The sequence below is a fragment of the Chiloscyllium plagiosum genome, chromosome 15, assembly GCF_004010195.1.
Source record: "Chiloscyllium plagiosum isolate BGI_BamShark_2017 chromosome 15, ASM401019v2, whole genome shotgun sequence".
NCBI lineage: Eukaryota > Metazoa > Chordata > Chondrichthyes > Orectolobiformes > Hemiscylliidae > Chiloscyllium > Chiloscyllium plagiosum.
The window spans coordinates 71302659-71323732 of NC_057724.1; the positions used below are offsets into that span (position 1 = coordinate 71302659).

General features: G+C 42.4%; 1 protein-coding gene across 3 annotated transcripts in view; it reads right to left on the reverse strand.

Moving 5' to 3' along the window:
• Positions 1-21074, reverse strand: part of zgc:66433 (uncharacterized protein LOC321250 homolog) — a 195945-nt gene that overhangs the window by 24702 nt on the left and 150169 nt on the right. For 2 of the 3 annotated variants that reach the window (XM_043705166.1, XM_043705163.1), the window contains exons 5-6: positions 11719-11877; positions 9320-9388 (exon numbers count right to left, since the gene is read on the reverse strand). In XM_043705166.1, the coding sequence (XP_043561101.1) occupies positions 9320-9388; positions 11719-11877 (228 nt within the window). The remainder of the gene's footprint in view (positions 1-9319; positions 9389-11718; positions 11878-21074) is intronic. The other variant, XM_043705165.1, reaches the window with a different exon arrangement.

Genomic DNA, 21074 nt, shown 5'->3' on the forward strand with positions numbered 1-21074 from the left:
GTTTGAATGCTCTTGCCTTCTCAATTATCGACACAGTATATGTAATTTCTAACAATCTTGTTCTTCAGTATAAGGACAGAGCTGAAAATGTGTTGCTGGAAAAGCGCAGCAGGTCAGGCAGCATCCAAGGAGCAGGAGAATCAATGTTTCGGGCATGAGCCCTTCTTCAGGAAGAAGGGCTCATGCCCGAAACATCAATACTTCTGCTCCTTGGATGCTGCCTGACCTGCCGCACCTTTCCAGCAACACATTTTCAGCTCTGATCTCCAGCATCTGCAGTCCTCACTTTCTCCTAGTATAAGGACAAGAGTCAACTCTGTTCATAAACTCTGTGTGATGGCATATGGTGGGGATGGCAATGAACTTGTTTGGTAAAACTTCCCAGTCACGCTGATTGATAATGGGAACACTCGAAGTAGACAACAGCACAGGGTTACACCTGTGAATAAATTTGGAAGAACCTGTTGCTGCCTTTGGCATGGTTGATTTTATAACTCTTTTCCATTGTCCACGATGTGTGAGACTCTTATTCATCCAATCATCGACCTGATTATCATTGACAATGTTTTCTCTTCCTGCCCTAACATTTTTATTTCTTGGGTTCTCCTCCTCTGAGAAATCTAGGTTAGCCCACCTCCAACCTCTCATTTGCATGGTGCCCTTTCACGACATCATCTGAAACTTGACTGTCAGATTCCATATGTACACCAAATGCACTCAGCTCTACTTGCTACTTCAACCCCTCTACATCCTTGCGGATGGCCTGAAGGAGAAGCAGTGAACCACTCACAGGCTTAATCAATGTCGTAGATGAAGGGAAGCTCTGGAATCCATCATCCAGATGCTTAGAGAGGGGTAGGAGCTCTGCAACAGGAGAATACAGGTCATTCTGCTACAATGCGTGTTTTGTTAATGCAAATTTGCTGTAACGTGATTGACGAACTGGGGACACTGCTTCTAAAGCACGAACGTTTATTTTAAATGATGCTGCTATTACACAATTTCCTTAACATTCTCATGGGATTGCATGAGAATAGAACTACCACGTTACAGCAGAACTCACTCTACCTCAATGTCTCCCAGTTCAGGCTATTTATGACAGTGAACAGCAGCAAATGTGCCACAACACACCTTCAATACTAGCACAGTCCTCAAAAATGCAAATTTAATTTCTTTACTTGACTCGTAGAAAGGGCCTCTTTTTGAACCTCATTCAATGAAGCTGAGAAGCGTGAAGTCATTTGCCACTAAATGTCTTGAGGCTTCTGAAGTCAACAACCTTGGTACAATCCGAGTTGTAAATGTGGTTTATCAGTTTGATCTATTTATACTTTTCCTATTCAATAAAAGATAAAGTTACAAACTGATGCAAGCTTTTACAATATCAGTTCAATCAGGACAAAGTTTCACACTATTTGAAGGATGGCTGTTATTCCGACAGAGGATCATTTCCCTGTTATCTTGCCATTGGTTCGAAACACCACTGGCTAAAGTGATGGAGTGCAGATTTCTGCACAGATCTTATCATTACTTGTGGAGCACAGAAGGACATAGATACATAGAAGATAGGAGCAGACGGAGGCCATTCACCCTTTCGAGCCTGCTCTGCCATTCATCACAATTATGGCTGATCGTCCAACTCAACAGCCTTCTCCCCATAACCTTTGATCCCATTTGCCCCAAGTGCTATATCTAGCTGCCTCTGGAATACATTTGACATCAACTACTTCCTGTGTTAATGAATTCCACGGACGCACCACTCTTTGGGTGAAGAAATGTCTCCTCATCTCCATCCTAAATGGTCCACCCTGAATCCTCAGACTGTGACCCCTGGTTCTGGAAACACCCATCGGGAACATCCTCGCTGCATCTATCCTGTCTAGTTCTGTTGGACTTTTATAAGTCTTGATGAGATCCCGCCTCATTTGTCTGAACTCCAGTGAAAACAATCCTAACTTCATCAATCTCTCCTCATGCGTCAGTCCCACCATCTCCGGAATCAGCCTAGAAATCCTTTGCTGCACTCCCTCAAAGCAAGAGCATCCTTCCCTCAGAAAAGGAGACCAAAATGTTCATGAACCTTCTTCCTGCATCGCTTGACATTTCTCCAGACCAGGCTGGTAGGGTCTCGAGCAGTGGTCTCCTCTGTGATTCCTGAGAGAAGAAGATGGCCTTCTTCTCCACCACAAGATCCTCTAGTGCCCTGTTGGCAAAGCAGGGTGTCAGCTTCCCTTTCTCAGCCACTTTCTTCCGAAATGGGGAGCAACACATTGTGAATGGCAGCTTCCGTCCAGTACACAGCAGGGATTTAAAGGGTCTGAATCCTGAAAGATTCCAGCATTGGTGGAATGCTAGATAGCTCAAGAGTGGCTGCATTGAGTCCTGATGTACACTGTGATGATGCTGTCACTTTAAGACGCTATTTTGGTCTTTTTTTTTAAGAGAAGTTGTAAGTCAGAGGTGCAAAACTGTCGACTGAAGACCACTTGAGCGAACAGCTTGGGAGGCATTGGAGATTTTGTTTGTTAATGCAGCCCAAATGGGCGAGGCCAGCTCTCACAAACCAGAACTTCTGAGTAACATCAGAAGCTACTGGGGTCTTCTGGCTGCTACCCTCTCTGAAGTTTCTCTTGATGTTTTCCACCTGGATTGGAGAACTGCATGTGAGAATGTATCTGAATTTTACTTTTTTTGCCAAAGGATGTATTTATTGGATGTTTCTATATTGGAACAGTAAATTAGTAATAGTTACTGTATCTGTTATTCTGTTACGTTTTCCAATTGAGTTAATTTATTCTAATTTCCCCTTTCTTTGGCTGTATTTTAACTACAGCATTTAAATAAATTGTATTTTGCTGAACACTGAGTAGTTTAACCAGTTACATTGCATTGGGAACAGCCTCTTCACAATTGCCTTTAAAATAAGAAAACGTCAGCGTCCTGGCTACCTCCTTAATATATTTTGAGGGGATCTAGTCTGGTTTATAACAACACCTAACAGAATGACATGCTGACAATTGGAAGAGATAATTCACCGAGCTCATGTAAAGAAACTCTCCATCAAACTCACTGAAATTGACTTTTAGCCAGTTGTTTGGTGAATTTATAGTGCCCAAGTCAGGATGGTATGTGGCTTGGAGCAGATGCATGGGAACATCACCACTTGCAAATTCACCCTCCAAGCCAACCTGACTCAAAACTAAATCACTGTTTTTTCACTGTCACTGGATCAAAGCCCTGGAACTCCCTTCCAAATAGCACTGTGGGAGTTCTTCACCAGATGGACTGCAATAGTTTAAGATGATGATGGGAGAAGCTGGTGGTGGACTGGGATGGACAAAGTTAAGGATCACACACCATGTTATAGTACAACAGGTTTAATTGGAAGCACACTAGCTTTCGGAGTGCTGCTCCTTCATCAGGTGGTTGTGGAGTATAAGGTCATAAGACACAGAATTTATAGCAAAAGATTAGTGACAGATTGAACAAACCTGGATTATTGAGTCTTTCATCGTTTGGAATGGGTTGCAGGTTTTGGTGCATTAACATGTAAATCCCAGAACTTTTTTTAAGTCACCTTCTCGAGACCACTTAAGGTTTTATAAGAAAAGGTGACATCTCATCTCAGACAACGTATTAAAAGTGTGAGGTTACAGTCTGTCTGTATCCCGATCTTGAGTCAGACTGATTCTATTTCCAAAGTGGAATTTCGACATTATAAACCCGTTGCACTATAACCTGGTGTTGTTTAAGATGATGGCTCATCAACACTTTCTCAAAGGCAATTAGGGAAATGTTGACCTTGCCTTTGACATTCACATCCTGTGGAAGAATTAAAAAGACAACTCCCTTGTAGATCAATAAAATGCCAGATTTAGTCTTGAATGTATTCAATCATCCAGCACCCACTTCTTGTGGGGAAGAAATTTCAAAGATTACCAATCCACTGAGGAGAAGACATTCCTCCTCATCTCCATTGCAAATGGGAGGTCATTCATTTATAAACTGTCTTCCTCTGGTTCAATACTGCCCCATGAGTGGGAGTGTCCTTTCTGCACCTCTTCTTCATAAAACAAAGTCTTCATCCCATGGAATTAGCCCAGTGAATCTTCCTTGAACTATCTCCAATGCAAACATGTGTCTATAGTGAGGAGTCCAAATCTGTACATCGTATAGAAAGATTAATGATGTTTTACTTGCCTTTTGGTGGAAGCTCGTTGTTTAACTGGATACACGCCAGCAAAGCCTGTTTGGAAAAGGTCAGATTCAGGGTAGGCCAATTTCCCTGAGGGTTTCCTAATAGTGATTAGGCCCTTCATTCCACAAGTAAGTGCAAAGTGTGAATTTTAGGTGGCTGTCCCGGATGTTTGATAATCATCCGAAGCCAATATACGACCAAATGATTTTCAGGGGTCCACTGGGGTCACTAAATGTGGGCCATACTCAATTCCACTTTTCCCATAGAAACCAGATCCATTAATGATCTCCTTTGACCCCAGATTTCAAAGGGTAAGGCTTAAAGTATAGCACCAACTGTGAAGGACAAACACAAATTGAGGAATGAAATTTGAATCAAACATTTTATTAGAATGTAAATAGAATGTTCCTCTCCAGAGGCAATAGCTAAGATTTTATATATTAAGTCCAGCTGAGATTCACAATACCACAGCAGCTCATTCCTGCCAAGAAAGACTCAAATTGAATCAAAATGAGAACCAAGTTGTCTAGAAAGCCAGAAACTATTCTGAGTCAGGACCAAATATAACAGTCCCTTCTCACTAGAGTTTTGTTGAAAAACCTCAGGGGTCCTGAGCTAATGACAAGAATTATCCTTCTACAAATATGATCTCGCTTTCAGAAGTAGCAAATATTCTACACAAATTACTAATCGTTGTGGCAAGATATGTTGTTATATAAAACCTTACAGCCAACAAAGCACTTTTGAAGTGTAGTTCCTGCTATAACACGGGGGGGAAGAGACACAGCAGCCAATGTTTGCACAGCAAGATCCCGCAGACAACACAGTGATAACACCTAATAATCTGTTTCTCTTGTTTGGTGTTGATTGAGGGATAGATGTTGACCAGGACAGTGAAGGTGATTCCTCCCCCAATCGTCATAAAAATAATGATGTTGGATGTTCCATAACCATCTGCCTGTAAACAGGTATGAGCCCTTGGTTTAACATCTCATTTGAAAGACAGCAGCATATACAAACAGCACTCCCTCAGTATTGCATACGAGTGGCAACCCAGACTTTTATGTTCAAGTGTCTGTAATGAGGGTTGACCTCCCGATATTCTGATTTAGAGACAAGAGCGCATCTCACCGAGTAGGAGGTGAGCAAATGACCTATTAATGAAGTGGAGATGATCTGTAATCAGTTGGGTTTTTAAGTGATATATGAAATGAAAACTCTTATCCTTCTGGTGTGATACTCTGCCATTTAAATGCCATCCAACATTCACTAAACCAAGTTCATGGTGGTATTTTCCACATGATGACTCATCAATGCCAATATCCTTGGAAGCCAGGATCAAAACAGATTCTCAATCTTGAAGGAAGCAGGGACAAGTACCTACTGAACCCCTGGTGACTGGAGAAATGTAGAAACTGAGCAGGTGCTGTGTGTTATAAAGATGTGGGTATACTGTGCCTTTAAGAGAGCTAAAAGCAACAGAACTACCAGAGAGAACCAAGAACTCTGAAAGAAAATGTAACATTTGTTTAAACAACTTGATTAGCTAGTTGTCTGGAAATGACAAAACAGATTCGAATTAGACCAATCAGTTTAAATTATACCACAAAAAATAGCAAACTCTAATCCAGTTTGAATTTAGTATATTGACAATCTTAAAAGCCAATGACATAATCTGATGTTTTGGGGGGGGTATAAGACAGGGGAAAATTGAACAATTGAGAGGAGAACTGCCAAGCCACAAGCATGTGAAAAACTGCCTCAAAGATAACTCTTTTAAAAGGTACCTTTATTGATCAGTAACCTGTGAAGCAGAATCCCCAAGAAGAAGAAAAGAAGACCAACATGCAGTGAGAAGAATGAAAGCTGCCTGGTTTTGAGATAAGAAATTTTATTTTGGAAATCATAATTGGGAGTTTTATCAGACTAGTGTTATAGAAGGGGAAGGTAAAAGATAGATTAGAGTAAATAGCTGTTAGTTAATTATTCTGTTATACTTTAAGAAATAAAGTCGTTAATTTTTATTTTAACTAGTTCTTGGCCTATTGAATTTTCACAGATTACTGGACAGGATAAATCTTTTCTGTGTTGCTGGTTTAAATTAAGGTTTACCCCATGCTGTAACATTTAAATAGCTCTTACAGTCAAGAGAGGCAAGTCCCTAAGCCAGGTGTTCTGAAAAGGACTGACAGCACCAAGAGAGATGTAATACTGAAGATAATTGTCCCTTTACCAGCCACTGTCACTTTATGATACAGCAGAAACTAAACAACACACCTCGGTCAGTAACAAGAAATATCTGTCGATATTGGATTGAATATACATTGGGGCATTAGTCCTTTCTCAAATGTTCCAAGAGCACATGGCACTGAGTAGCAGTCACATGATTTCTCAACACACATATACTTAAGACATTCCTATCACCTTCTTTCTCACTCTGAAGGAACATTGTTCTGAATCCTCTTGGAATCAGAAATGGCTTTGGTGCAATTGTTCAAAAGCTAGTCAATGGTGCTTCTCCTTACATCCAATGTAGGATGCTCAAACAGTGACATGTCATAATCAGTACACTTCCAAAAGGTGCAGTCAATCTGCAAAAGCCTGACTTTTCTCACCACTCCCATCGCAATTGATACTTTATACTCTGTGAATGCATTAATTTATTCTTTAGCACTTAATTTAATTTTGAATGATCTCTAAAATATATCTTAATGTTGTGAATACAGCATCAATATGTCTACAATAGTTTCCATTCCCCTGATTCAGTTGCTTGGAAATAAAACCTCACTGTTGTTTGATGGGATTTTCTCTTCAAATTTGGTACACAATGTTACATACTTCAGAAAGAAGAAAAATCAGCCAATGTTCCCTATTACCTAGTGACCCCTGATGAAAGGGCACAAGTGCTTATATCAAGTAGGAATGGGATCAAGCTCAGTTATGAGTAGGGGTGCAATAATTACCTGATTCATTCCCTGTTGCAACACTTGATCAATCAAAGCAGACTTGCCAACCAGCCTATATCCTTTTCTCATGCAGTATATATTGTTGTTCCCTTTCTAATTTGGCATTCTTGCAATTATATCCTGATGAGTGCAAGATGAAAGGCGTGGACACATTTTCTTTTCACAACAATACTCATGTTCTTTATTTCCAAGTGACTACAATAGTTTCCATTTATTTTAAGGATGGACAAAATACCATAAAATGTCAAACAATCAAGACTAAATCAGATTTTTGATAAAGCCAATTTCATGCACATTAATAAAACTTTCCCCAGTTATCTCCCTTAACACAAGAGGAATATTGTTTAATGCAAGGAAGAAAGACAAACAATTATGCAGTCTGGCTGTCCTGCATGGGGGAAAGTACATTGGAATTATCAGACCTAAATGTAATAATGGAAGGAATTAGAAATTCAGGAGCAGATGGTCTTAGGCAGGAACAAGTGGAAAACAGGTCCATCAAATCCAAGCCACCCGACCCCTGGAGGGAGACTGCCACATCTTCCCCCTTGGGACCCTCCAAACACACGGCATCAATGTTGATTTCACCAGTTCCCTCATTTTCCCTCTCCTACCTCATCCGAGATCCAACCCTCCAACTCAGCACCATCCACTTGAACTGTCCCACTTGTCTACCTTCCTTCCCACCTTTCTGCTCCACCCTCCCCTCCAGCTTGTCACCATCACCCCCCCACCTCCATCTGACTATCTCCTTCCCAGCTACCTTCCCCCCACCCACACCCCCTATTTGTCTCTCAGCCACCTTGCCCCACCCAAGTTCCTGGCTGAAAGGCCTATGCCTGAAATGGTGATTCTCCTGCTCCTCATATGCGGCCTGACCTGCTGTGCTTTTCCAGCACACCTTTCGTCCCAGAGAAAGGCCAAGGGCAGTGATACCAACATTTACCAATGGACTGTATGGTGGGGTTACACGGTTTGATAGGAAGAATACAGGTGTAGACTAAGTGGGGAAAGCCTTTGGAAATCTGAAGCACAAAGGAACTTGGGAGTCATAGTTCAGGATTCTTTTAAGGGTAACATGCAGGTTCGGTTGGCATTTAGGAAAGCAAATGTAATGTAATTCATTTCCAGAGTGCTACAATACAACAGCAGGGATGTACTGCTGAGGCTGTGCAAAGCTCTGGCCAGGCTGCATTTGGAACATTGTGAGCAATTTGGACTCTGTATGTAAGGAAGGATGAGCTGGCTTTGGATGCGGTCCAGAGGACGGTCACAAGATCAATCCTAGGGCTGAAAGGCCGGTCATATGAGGAGCAGGTGAGGATTTTGGGTCTGAACTTAATAGAATTTAGAAGGGTGAGTGGCACAGTGGTTAGCACTGCTGCCTCACAGCGGTAGGGACCTGGGTTTGATTCCAGCCACAGGTGGCTGTCTGTGTGGAGTTTGCACATTCTCCCTGTTTCTGCATGGGTTTCCTTCCACAGTCCAAAAATGTACAGGTTAGTTGGATTGGCTATGAGAAATGCAGGACAGGGCAGAGGGTTGGCTCTGGGTGGGATGCTCTTCGGAGGTTGGTGTGAGTTTGATGGACTGAAGGGCCTGCTTCCCCACTGTCAAAAGTTTACGACAAGGGAGGGATCTCACTGAAACTTACAGAACACTGACCAATAGTAGGTCAGACTCCAACAGTACAGCCTCAGAGTGAAAGGATGACGCTATGGAATTAAGCTGATAAGGAGTTTCTTCAGCCAGAGGATGGTGAATCTGTGGAATGCATTATTGCAGAAGGCTGTGGATGTTAAGCAGTTGAGTGCATAGAGATAGACAGGTTCTTAATAAATAAGCCGATCAAGGGTTATGGGGAGAATGGAACTGAGAAACATTTCACCCATGATTGAATGATGGAGAAGACTTGATGAGCTGAATGGTCTAATTCTGCTCCTATATCCTATGGTCTTATGCTGGGTAACTTATGAATAACTGGGTAAGGAGGGAAGATTATCCAGGCCATAAGAGAGGGTAAGGGAGTAGGGTCAATGAGTTATTCTCGCAAAGAACTGATATGGATGAGACAGGCCAAATGGTGTCCTTCTGTGCTCTAACCTTTCTATGATTCCATTAAAACCTGCTCCAAAGAGAACAATTGAATGTTTACCTGCTCTTCATCTTCACTTCCTGTTCCACCTAAACTCAAAGAGCTGTGTCTCTCCACAGAGGCTGCAGACTGGAGGGAAGAATGAGAAAGGTGGTTAGTCAAGGACAGAAGTGGACATGCTTTTACTTTGGCAAATACCTGCAGGGTTGGAGGCAATTGGCCATCAAATAGTTGATGAAGGTAACATCATATTAATGTTAATTATCTACAACACTCCCTCCCTCCACCATCGACACACAGTGGTAGCAGTGTGTACTGTCTGCAAGATGCACGGCATCAACTCACCAAGCCTCCTCCAACTGCACCTTCAAAACACACAACCTCTGGCATCTCGAAGAACACGCACAGCAAAGCAAAGGAACATCTGCAAATTGCTCCCCAAGCCCCATATTATCCTGATTTGGAAATTTCCTTCAGTGTCGCTGGGTTAAAATCCTCGAACTCCTTTCCTAACAGCACTGTCAATGTCCCTGCACTCCCAAGGTCTCCTATGGTTCAGCTCAGCACAACCTTCTCAAAGATCACGATGAATGGGAAATAAACGATGGTCAAGCCTGTGCTGCCCACAACCAGTTAATGGATAATTAATAAATAAATAAATGATGTACAAATTAAAAGCAGCAACAAACTATATGTCTGCCACACTTTCTTATGGTGTAACACACACTGTTCACATCCCAAATTGGTAGTAGACCATGTTGTTGAATCTGCCTCTTTCTATTCTGATTCCATCCAGACTCTAAAGATGTACATCGACCTCATTCAATAATTCAGTCTTTTATCCCAAGTCAGAAATCCGAGATCTTTTCATGAAGTTTTCTTTTGCCATAACAAGATTTTTTGGTGTGCAAACAGATAACGCAATCCAACACCCACTCAACCCACGTCATTCAGATGTGAAATGGCAGCATGGCCCAGCACTGGCAGGCATCAATTCTGTCTCAGTGCTCATAGTACTCACAGGTGCATCTGCTGTTTGGTCATTTTTTGTTTTGATTCACCATGAAACTGTCACTTATTCTGAAATCTGAAAAATTCCAAATTCCAAAAACCAGCTGACCCGAGGGTTACCAATAAAGGAATTGTATACCTGTCGTATATAACTTGCATATTGCTGAAATACGTCACATTGTGTTGAAGCTTTTTGTCTTGCACCCATTAGGACAATTTTCAAGAATAATAATTTAAACAGGAAACCAACATTTATGCTGCAACAGAGTAGACTCAATAACATAAGATTTATATCTTAGGCCTGGTCAATCACTTTAAAAATCACAAAAACTAATTTAATGTTTAAACAAAGCCTGGCAGTTAATTGTCAATCATTATTAACTGGTGCATTCTCCATGGGAATACCTCAACCAATCAGAGTTCACTTGCTAACCAATCAGCACTTCCCACTCACACAGTATAACCATTAGTTAGAAGGGCACTGCTTGTCACTGGCCACTCTGGTGTTTCTTCCTGGTGGTGGAAAATGAATAAAGATTTTGACACCAGTTGTCTTTTACTAAGTCTCACACCTGCACACACACATCATGGGTGCTGGGGAAAATATAAGCTATTAGGCGATAGCATGGGGTAAAATAAAGATGAAATAAAAACCCATTAGTTTCCCCATTAAGTTGGTATGCTTGTGAATTGTCCATATGTGAAGAAGACAAATAGCTTCACCAAAATATATCTTATTCAGAAACCACCTCATTGCCTCTTTTGCTAACTGCTTTTTACTATATCACAAGGTTTACACAGAAGCATGGAAGGATTTCTGTCCAGATTGACTAGTTGCTAGTTGGATAGGAGGATGTTAATTTTTTTTTATTAATTTGTGGGACGTGGGTGTTGCTGGCTGGTCAGCATTGATAGCCCATCTCTATTTGCCCTTGAGAAGGTGGTAGTGAGTTGCATTCTTGAATTGCTGCTGTCCACTTGCTGTGGGTTGACCCACAATGCTGGTCGGGTCTTTGTTGTGACTTTCTAGCAATTGATACAACTGAGTGGCTAGCTAGGCCATTTCAGAGGGTGGTTGAGAGTCAACCGCATTGCTATGGCTCTGGAGTCACATGGAGGCCAGACCAAGTAAGGATGGCAGATTTCCTTCCTGAAAGGACATTAGTGAACTAGATGGGTTTTTCCAACAACTGACAATGGATTCATGGTCACCAGTTGACTCTTCATTCCAGGTTATTCTTAATTAAATTCAGATTCCACCATGTGCCATGGCAGGTTTGGAACTCAGGTCTGCAGAACATAAATCAGGGATAATACCACTTGGCCATCAGCTCCGAATAGTATTTCAAATAATATTTCAATGAGGCTCTGCTGTTATCAGCAGCTTTGTTGGACTCATGGCCAAGCTCAGCCTCTCCAACTCCCTCTTCACATTAAACCTACTGTACCTTTGGAGTGGAGCATCTCAGAATGGCGTGAAGAGATGATATTTCCGGAGGACTTCTGGGCAAACCATCATCCTCTGAGAGAGTTCCAGCATCATCCACTTTTTTTGTAGAAATCAGCATACCAGGGGAAGTCAAGTGGATGTTCTGTTGAAGCTGTAGCTGAGGATAAAACAACAATTTGTTCAATGAAATCAATCAAATGCAAGTATATCTCGAAAGTAAAAACTCTAGAATCTATCACACTTTAGATCTCTGCAAGTAAGTCGTACATTTCCAGCTGCTTTGTTCAAATAGATATCAACAAAGCAATTTATTTCAGAATGTATTGAGTCAGCAACAATTAGACATGAATCTCTCAGGATTGAACACCACAGCACTTAGCAGCAGAGCTTTCTGTTGGTTATCAAACAGTGTATCAAATGACCCAGGCATGCTGACATGTTAATTTTATTAATAATTTTCAGAGACATGTATAAGTAAAATTACATCAAATTGACAGCATTGGGACAAGTCAATTCAGCTTAGAGGCTCCATGTTGGTGTTCATCTGTGTGCTCCACACAAAACTTTTCTCACATTTCTCCATCTCAGCACGTCAACTCTTCTTTTTCCCTCATGTCCCTGTGACTATAACTATGCTATGTGGCTTTAATGTACTGTTGGAGCAAGCTCTGAAACAGACAGCACTTGAAAAGTAAAGGTCACTGTCCTCTTAAAGTGATTTGGGATACAAAATTATTACAATACATTGAGCCATGTATTGGGCAGGTATGAAGTTACATGAGAAGAATTGCCAAATAGCGCTGGACTTCTCGACCTCTTCACAGTTCTGGATTGAACCATGCCATGAACACTGCATTTAATTGTCCTTATAATAAATTGGGGGGGTGAGAGCTATAGAGTCATAGAAATGTAAAGCATGGAAATAGACCCTTCGGTCCAACTCGTCCATGCCGACCAGATATCCCAACCCAATCTAGTCCCACCTGCCAGCACTCGACCTATATCCCTCCAAGCCCTTCCTATTCATATACCCATCCAAATTCCTTTTAAATGTTGCAATTGTACTAGCCTCCACCACTTCCTCTGGTAGCTCAGTCCATACACGCACCACACTCTGTGTGAAAAAGTTGCCCCTTAGGTCTCTTTGATATCTTTCCCCTCTCACCCTAAACCTATGCCCTCTAGTTCTGGACTCCTAAACCCCAGGGGAAAGACTTTGTCTCTTTATCCTATCCATGCCACTCATAATTTTGTAAACCTCTTATAAACCTATAAACCTCAGCCTCCAATGCTCCAGGGAAAACAGCCCCAGCCTGTTCAACCGCTCCCCATAGCTCAAGTCCTCCAAACCTGGCAACATCCTTGTAAATCTTTTCTGAACTCTTTCAAGTTTCACAAAACCTTTCCGACAGGAGGGAGACCAGAATTGCATGCAATATTCCAACAGTGGCCTAACCAATGTCCTGTATAGCTGCAATATGACCTCCCAACCCCTGTACTCAATACTCTGACCAATAAAGGAAAGCATACCAAACACTTTCTTCACTCTCCTATCTACCTGCGACTCCACTTTCAAGGAGCTATGAACTGCACTACAAGGTCTCTTTGTTCAGCAACACTCTCTAGGACCTTACCATTAAGTATATAAGTCCTGCTAAGATTTGCTTTCCCAAAATGCAGCACCTTACATTTATCTGAGTTAAACTCCATCTGCCACTTCTCAGCCCATTGGCCCATCTGATCAAGATCCTGATGTAATCTGAGGTAACCTTCTTCGCTATCCATTACACCTCCAATTTTGGTGTCATCTGCAAACTTACTAACTGTACCGCTTATGCTCACATCCAAAACATTTATATAAATGACAAAATGTAAAGGACCCAGCACCGATCCTTGTGGAACTTCACTGGTCACAGGCCTCCATTCTGAAAAACAACCCTCCACCACCACCCTCTGTCTTGAGCCAGTTCTGTATCCAAATGGCTAGTTCCCCTGTATTCCGTGAGATCTAACCTCACTAACCAGTCTCCCATGGGGAACCTTGTCAAGCGCCTTACTGAAGTCCATATAGATCACATCTACTGCTCTGCACTCATCAATCCTCTTTGTTACTTCTTCAAAAAACTCAAATCAAGTTTGTGAGAAATGATTTCCCACGCACAAAGCCATGCTGACTATCCCTAATCAGTTCTTGCCTTTCCAAATACATGTAAATCCTGTCTCTCAGGATTCCTTCCAACAACATGCCCACCAACAACGTCAGGCTCACCGGTCTATAGTTCCCTGGCTTGTCCTTACCACCCTTCTTAAGCAGTGGCACCACATTAGCTAACCTCCAGTCTTCCGGTACCTCACCTGTGACTGTTGATGATACAAATATCTCAGCAAGCGGCCCAGCAATCACTTCCCTAGTGGTGGCAGTGGGGTGCATCAACTTACTCATACACACAAGTATCCCTCTGGATGTCAACCCAGAATTTGGTCTTTAACTTCATGACCTGCCTGTTATGCAATGCCGTTTAGACCCTGCACCTTCTGACTTAAGGTCAAATGCTAACACTCATCTAAATTTTCACTCCTGACAAGGTGGTAAGGAATATATTCACCAATCAGAGACAGAGGGATGGGAGTTTGCAAAAATTAAGACTTCCTTTATCTCTGTGGTCAATGTAATGTGTAGCAGCCCAAGATCTACACTCAGTGAGATGCTACACTGAACTTACGAACCTCATCTCAGTGAAATGCTACACTGCGAGTATCTCAGCATAAAACCTCCACAGAATTTCCAAGCTCTAGTTCATAGATTACATGCAGGCAGCAAGCTCTACATTCATTCCCTCACAACCTAACAATTTAGTTTCCACATTTTTTTTACTCCTCCATTTTCTGATTTGATTGATTTGAATCTCAAGATTTGGTAATTTAAGTACAACATGTTGTTTCCACAGGTATACTGAAGGCCCCCACCATCACCAACGTTCACTCCATCCCTCCATCAGCCCAGATTTGTCCCATCATTTGTTCCAAATTCAATACTGGATGAGCAACAATTTCTTCCAATTCAATGTTGAGATAACAATGAGAGCATTTTCTTCAGTCTTCATGACAACCATCATTCCTTAGTTACTGATTTCTTCCCTCATCCTGGATGCTTCTGAGGCTGAAGCAGATTACTTCCAACTTAATTGATAATGCAATGACCTTCTGTCCTAACATTCACTCAGTTAGCCCTTCAGATCACCTCTGTATTGTCAATTTTTAAAAATTTACTTGTTGGGATGTTGGGATTTATTGCCCATCCCTAGGTGACCTTGAGAAGTTGGTGTGAGCTGCCTTCTTGAACCGCTACAGCCCATGTGTTGTGAGTTGACCCACAATGCCTTAAGGGAGGAGATTCCAGGATTTTGACCCAAGGACAGTGAAGAAACGGTGATACATTTCCAAGTCAGGATGGTGAGTGGCTTGGAAAGAAACTTGCAGGTGGTGGTGTTCCCACGTATTGGCTGCTCCTAGATGGAAGTGGTCATGGGTTTGGAAGGTGCTGTCTGACGATCTTCTGCAGTGCATCTTGAAGACAGTACACACTGCTGCTACTGAGCATTGATGGTGGTTGCCATCTGCTCTTGTAGCTACTGTGTTCATGTGGTGCATCCAATTGAGTTTCTGGTCAATGGTAACCTTAGTGATGTTGATTGTGGGGCATTCAGTGACGGTAACACCACTGAATGTCAAGGATAGGTGGTTAGATTGTCTCTTATTGGAGATAATCATTGCCTGATATTGGAGGTGTGAATGCGACCTGCCTCTTGTCAGCCCAAGTCTGGATATTGTCCAGGATTATTTCTATTTAAACATGGATGGTTTCAGTATCTGAGGAATTCCGAATGGTGCTGAACATTGTATGATCATTGGTGAACATCCCCACTTCTGACCTTATGATAAAGGGAAGGTCATTGATGAGGTAGCGGAAGATGGTTGGGTATAGGACACTACCCTGGAGTTAGGTAAAAACAATGGCTGCAGATGTTGGAAACCAGATTCTGGATTAGAGTGGTGCTGGAAAAGCACAGCAGTTCAGACAGCATCCAAGGAGCAGGAAAATCAACGTTTTGGGCAAAAGCCCTGAAATATTGATTTTTCTGCTCCTTGGATGCTGTCTGAACCGCTGTGCTTTTCCAACACCACTCTAATCCACTACCCTGGAGTTGGGATGTCTGACCTCCCACAACAACGACCATCTACCTATGTGCCATGTATGACTTCAACTACCGGGAGTTTGCCCCATGATACTCAATAATTCCACTTTTGCTAGGGGTTCTTGATAGGAAAAAGTGAAGACTGCAGATGCTGGAGATTAGAGTCGAGAGTGTGGTGCTGGAAAAGCACAGCTGGTCAGGCAACATCTGAGGAGCAAGAGAATCGATGTTTCGAGCATAATCTCTGTCATTCCTGATGAAGAGCTTATGCTCGAAATGTTGACTCTCCTTCTCCTTGAATGCTCCCTGACTGGCTGTGCTTTTCCAGCACCAGACTTTTTGACTCTGGGGCTTCTTGATGCCACACCTGGTTGAATGCAGCCTTGATTTCAAAGGCTGTCACTCTCCCCTCCCCTCTGGAATTCAGCTGCGTTGTCCATGTTTGAACCAAGGCTGTAATGAGGTCAGATGCTGCTTGATAGCACTGTTGATGACACCTTCCATCATTTTACTGATAAGAAAGAGTACACTAATGAGGCGGTGATTAGTTGTGTTGGATTTGTCCTGCTTTCTGTGTGCAGGACATACCTGGGCAATTTTCCACACTGTCAGATAGATGCCAGTGTTGTAACTATACTGGAAGAGCTTGGCTAAGGTAGTGGCAAGTTCTGGAGCACAGCTGTTCAGTACTATTGTAGGAATGTTGTCAGGATACATAGCCTTTGCAGTATCCAGTGCAGATCTTTGTCCATATGTCAGCTCATCTGCTGCTGAAACTCCTGTGGTACCTGCGGATGTGGCTACTTCCACCTTCTCATCAGCTCCCACCTTGAAACTTCCATGGATATGTGTCTGTCAAATGTTGCCTGTATCCTTACTGATACTGAACTCAGATTATGCCTCATCCCTGTGAATGCATGCCTTGCTTTTAGGATACTCCTCCTTTTCTTCTTATTTGTCTATGACCTTATCACCTCTTGAACTTTCTAATCCTCTCCTGTCCTACACCTCTGAGATATCTGTACACCTTTTCAGCATCGCTAAATTTTAAAGAAGTCATATTGAGCTGCTTCATAAAATCTCTACAATAGATCTCCTACAGCCATTTGGCCAAACAGGTCCACACTGACCCTCCGAAGATTATCCCACCCAGATATATTCCCCTTGCCTATTACTCTACATTTCCCCTGACTAATGCACCGACACATCCCTGAACACTCTGGGCAATTTAGCATGACCACCTAACCTGTGCATCTGTGGACTGTGGGTGGAAACCCACACAGACACAGGAAGAATATACAAACTCCACACAGACAGTCACCTGAGGCTGGAATTGAACCCGGGTCCTTGGCACCTTGAGGTAATAGCACTAACCACTGAGCTATCGTGCCACCCTTGATGCATTAACTCTTTCTCTCTTCACAGACCTGCTCAGGCTTTCCAGCACTGTCTGTTTCAGATTTCCAGCCTGACCAATGGCATCATTCCTTCAGATGTTTGTAACTTGAGCTCAGGAATTCCCTCCCTCACCCTTTGTCGCTTTACTTCCCTCTCCTCCCTTTGGACACTGCTTGAAACATACTTTTTTGACAAAGCTTCAGCTCTTCTGTTCTAATAGTTCCATAAATGCCTCAGTTGTAGTCTTTTATATATAAAACACTGCAGTGAAGCCAATTAGGATGTCTGTTTTGCCATGTTAAAGATTCTATACAAATGCAACTTGGTGCAACTTCATTACAGTCTTGCCTTATTGCTGAAAGTATTCCAAAATCAGAACACCACAACCATCATCATCCACAGTTTGAGATATCTACCAGGTTGACAGGAACAATTTTGCAGCCCACATGGGATACTTGGGTTGATTGGAGATACCAATTCAGGAGTAACACAGGAGCGTCATCCCACTGCAATTTTTAATGCACTTTTTCCCTAAGGGAATCCATACATAAAGTCTGAACAACACAATGAACTGACTCAAGTAATGCCTCAAGAGTGAGCATCAGGAGATGAACTCAATCTGTTCCAATGGTGCATTTTGTGATGACTCAGTGTCATAATGGTGTAGATGGCTGGACTCAGCATATAAAAATATAGGTGAAGGTTTTCTCCTGATTCTCACCATTGAAGTTAACTCATTTGGAAAGAATCTCATTGTAACATGAGTGTTATAATGAAGAAAATCGTCCCTTCCACAGCAAATTTGCTTCAATAATGTAAAAGCAGGGAAAGTTAAGAAAAAAGTCATGAGAGGCAGGCTCATACTGGACATAATCTTCAATTGTTCAGTGTTTGATGCATGTTAGTTTACCGTTGACTGCTTATTGTGCGTGATTAAGTCTGGGTGTGGTATCAGAGTGAAACAATGAACTGAGACTAAGAGCTGTAAATATGAGAGACATTTTGTGACTGCAGGTACATTTTATTAAAAACACTTCCAAATAAAGTTCATGCACATGTGTAAGGTGGAGTGTATTATCTCTGATGAATTGGGCATCTTTCTCATCTTAGTGGGTGGAAAAAGTTTGGTGGCATTGTGCCACAGGTTTGTGACATTTTATATCACAGTGCCTATAAGAAGCTCTGGTGCAAAGTTTGATAAGCTCCGTCAATTGTGCATCCAGCCCTCTTTGATGATGGGCTCCACATTGAGTGTGTACATGGCAAACTGACATTGCGTGGATTGAATTCTGTTCTTTTGTGAAAGATAAAATCAAAGGAAGATAAATTTATTCCACTTGATAACCAAGTCAATCATCGGTTGGAAGAAATCTTTATTCCATATATCTTTGATTTTATAGTACTTAATATCCTTTGTGAGACTGTATTGTGCCATTAAGAGAGATGTGTTCTGTCCTGCTTCCCTTGCAGAGAGGTGTTGCCATAGTGGTGTTGGAATGTTACCTTCAGACAGGCAGTTGGTAAACAGCTTCAAGTTATCCCTGGGTGTCTTTTGTAAAAAGTGAGACAACGGAATCATGAGTGGGCTGAGTCAGGGCTCACACAAATCCAGGAAGGGTTTTGTTTTGCTTCCAGTTAGGCAGGAGGTTTCTGCTGCTGAGCCAAAAGCTTGGGTTGCCCACTGCTGAAGGGGCATCCTAGGCAGTGAGGCTTCCTCTTACAAATCCAAAGAGGCAGATTGTTCCTTTCTTCTTGATTGCGTGATGATGTTGTCACTTTAACAAGGTTATTTTATCCATGATTTTTTTTTTTAAAAGAGGTCGTAAATGCAGAGGTACCAAGGAGTCTAAGGTGTTAACAGTTTAACAAGGGAAGGGGAGTGGCCAGTTCTCCCAGTTCAGATTTTTTCTACTTTGTTTTAGCTGTAGTAGTCACAAGATGTGTGAGTAGAGGGGAGTTTCAAGCTTTGGTACAGAATTCCTCGGATGTTCTCTGAGATCTCACTGCCCATCTCTAATTGCCCAGAGGATAGTTAACAGTTAATCACTTTGCTGTGGGTCTGCAACCAGATTTGGATCAGACCAAGTAAGGACGGCTGATTTCCTTCCCTAAAGGATATGAGTGAACCTGAAGGGTTCAATCAACAACAATTTCACTGCCAATATTGGTTTCTTAATTCCACTAATTGCCAGGGTCCCCAGAACATTACCTGGCTCTCAGAATTAATGATAATAGTATGGGGCTATTGCCTCCCCTTAAACTGTACAAGGCATGAGACTGACGTGCATGGAGCTTCCCAGCATCCGTACAGCAGAGCAGCTCAGAGGGAATGTTGGGTCATGCGTTTGGAAGGCCCTGTGAGCCACACTAATGCCCTGGTTACCTTTATCCCCAAGCAGTTATCCTGCTGGTCTTATGAGGAATAGTTCATTGAGGAGTGACAGCTGACTGCCCCCAATGTTTGTTCCAGGTAGTTGCTGTCTCATGAGGCATCTGATGACAATGACAGCACACCGAGCTTGCCTGCTCTCTGACAGTATTTTGATTCAAAACTAGCTTTGCGTGAGATGTAAGGTCAGGAGATGGAATTCATCGCGATGTCAGGTTCCTGAATCCATCAATTCTGAAAGGATCAAGAACAAGAGGACACAGATTTAATGTAATTTTTCTGAAGATGAGTCATTGGACTCCATTAGACATGAACGACCTGATTTCTTCACCTTGTCCCTTGCCTGAGATGTTGTTGACCCTCAGGTTAAACCAACACCATCACACTTCTCTAATGAGAAAGCAGCTCTGTGGTCCTCTGGGACTAAGGTGACTTTATCTTACCCTCTGAGAAGGAATTATCGCCCATCTCTGACTTAAATGGAAGACCCTTTATTCTGATATTAAGCACTCTGTTTCAAGACTCTCCCACAAGGGGCAACAAACTTTCCATGCCGACCCTACCAAGCACCTGAAGAATCTTGAATGTTTCCACTCATGCTTCTCAACTCCAATGAGTATAGTCCAAACCTACTCAACTCTCTCCTTGAGGAAATCCCTCCATACCCAGGATCAAACTAGTGAATTTTTTCTGGACTGCCTTGAATGTCAGTATATCTTTCCCAAATAAACGCACCAAATTGTTCACAGCATGGTTTTGTGAAGGGCAGGTCGTGCCTCACAAACCTTATTGAATTCTTTGAAAAGGTGACGAAGGAGGTTGATGAGGGGAAAGCGGTAGATGTGGTATATATGGATTTTAGTAAGGCGTTTGATAAGGTTCCCCATGGTAGGCTACTGCAGAAAATACGGAGATATGGCATTGAGGGTGAGTTGGAGGTTTGGATTAGGAATTGGCTGGATGGAAGAAGACAGAGGGTAGTAGTTGATGGCAAAGTGTCTTCATGGAGTGCCGTCACTAGCGGTGTTCCACAAGGATCTGTTTTGGGACCATTGCTGTTTGTCATTTTTATAAATGACCTGGAAGAGGGGTTAGAAGGTTGGGTGAGCAAGTTTGCGGATGACACAAAAGTCGGAGGAGTTGTTGACAGTGAGGAAGCATGTGGCAGGTTACAGCAGGATATAGAGAAGCTGCAGAGCTGGGCAGAAAGGTGCCAAATGGAATTCAATGTATCTAAGTGTGAGGTGATTCACTTTGGGAAGAATAACAAAAAAATGGGGTACTGGGCTAATGGTCGGATACTTGGTAGGGTGGATGAGCAGAGGGATCTTGGTGTCCATGTACACAGATATCTGAAAGTTGCCACCCAGG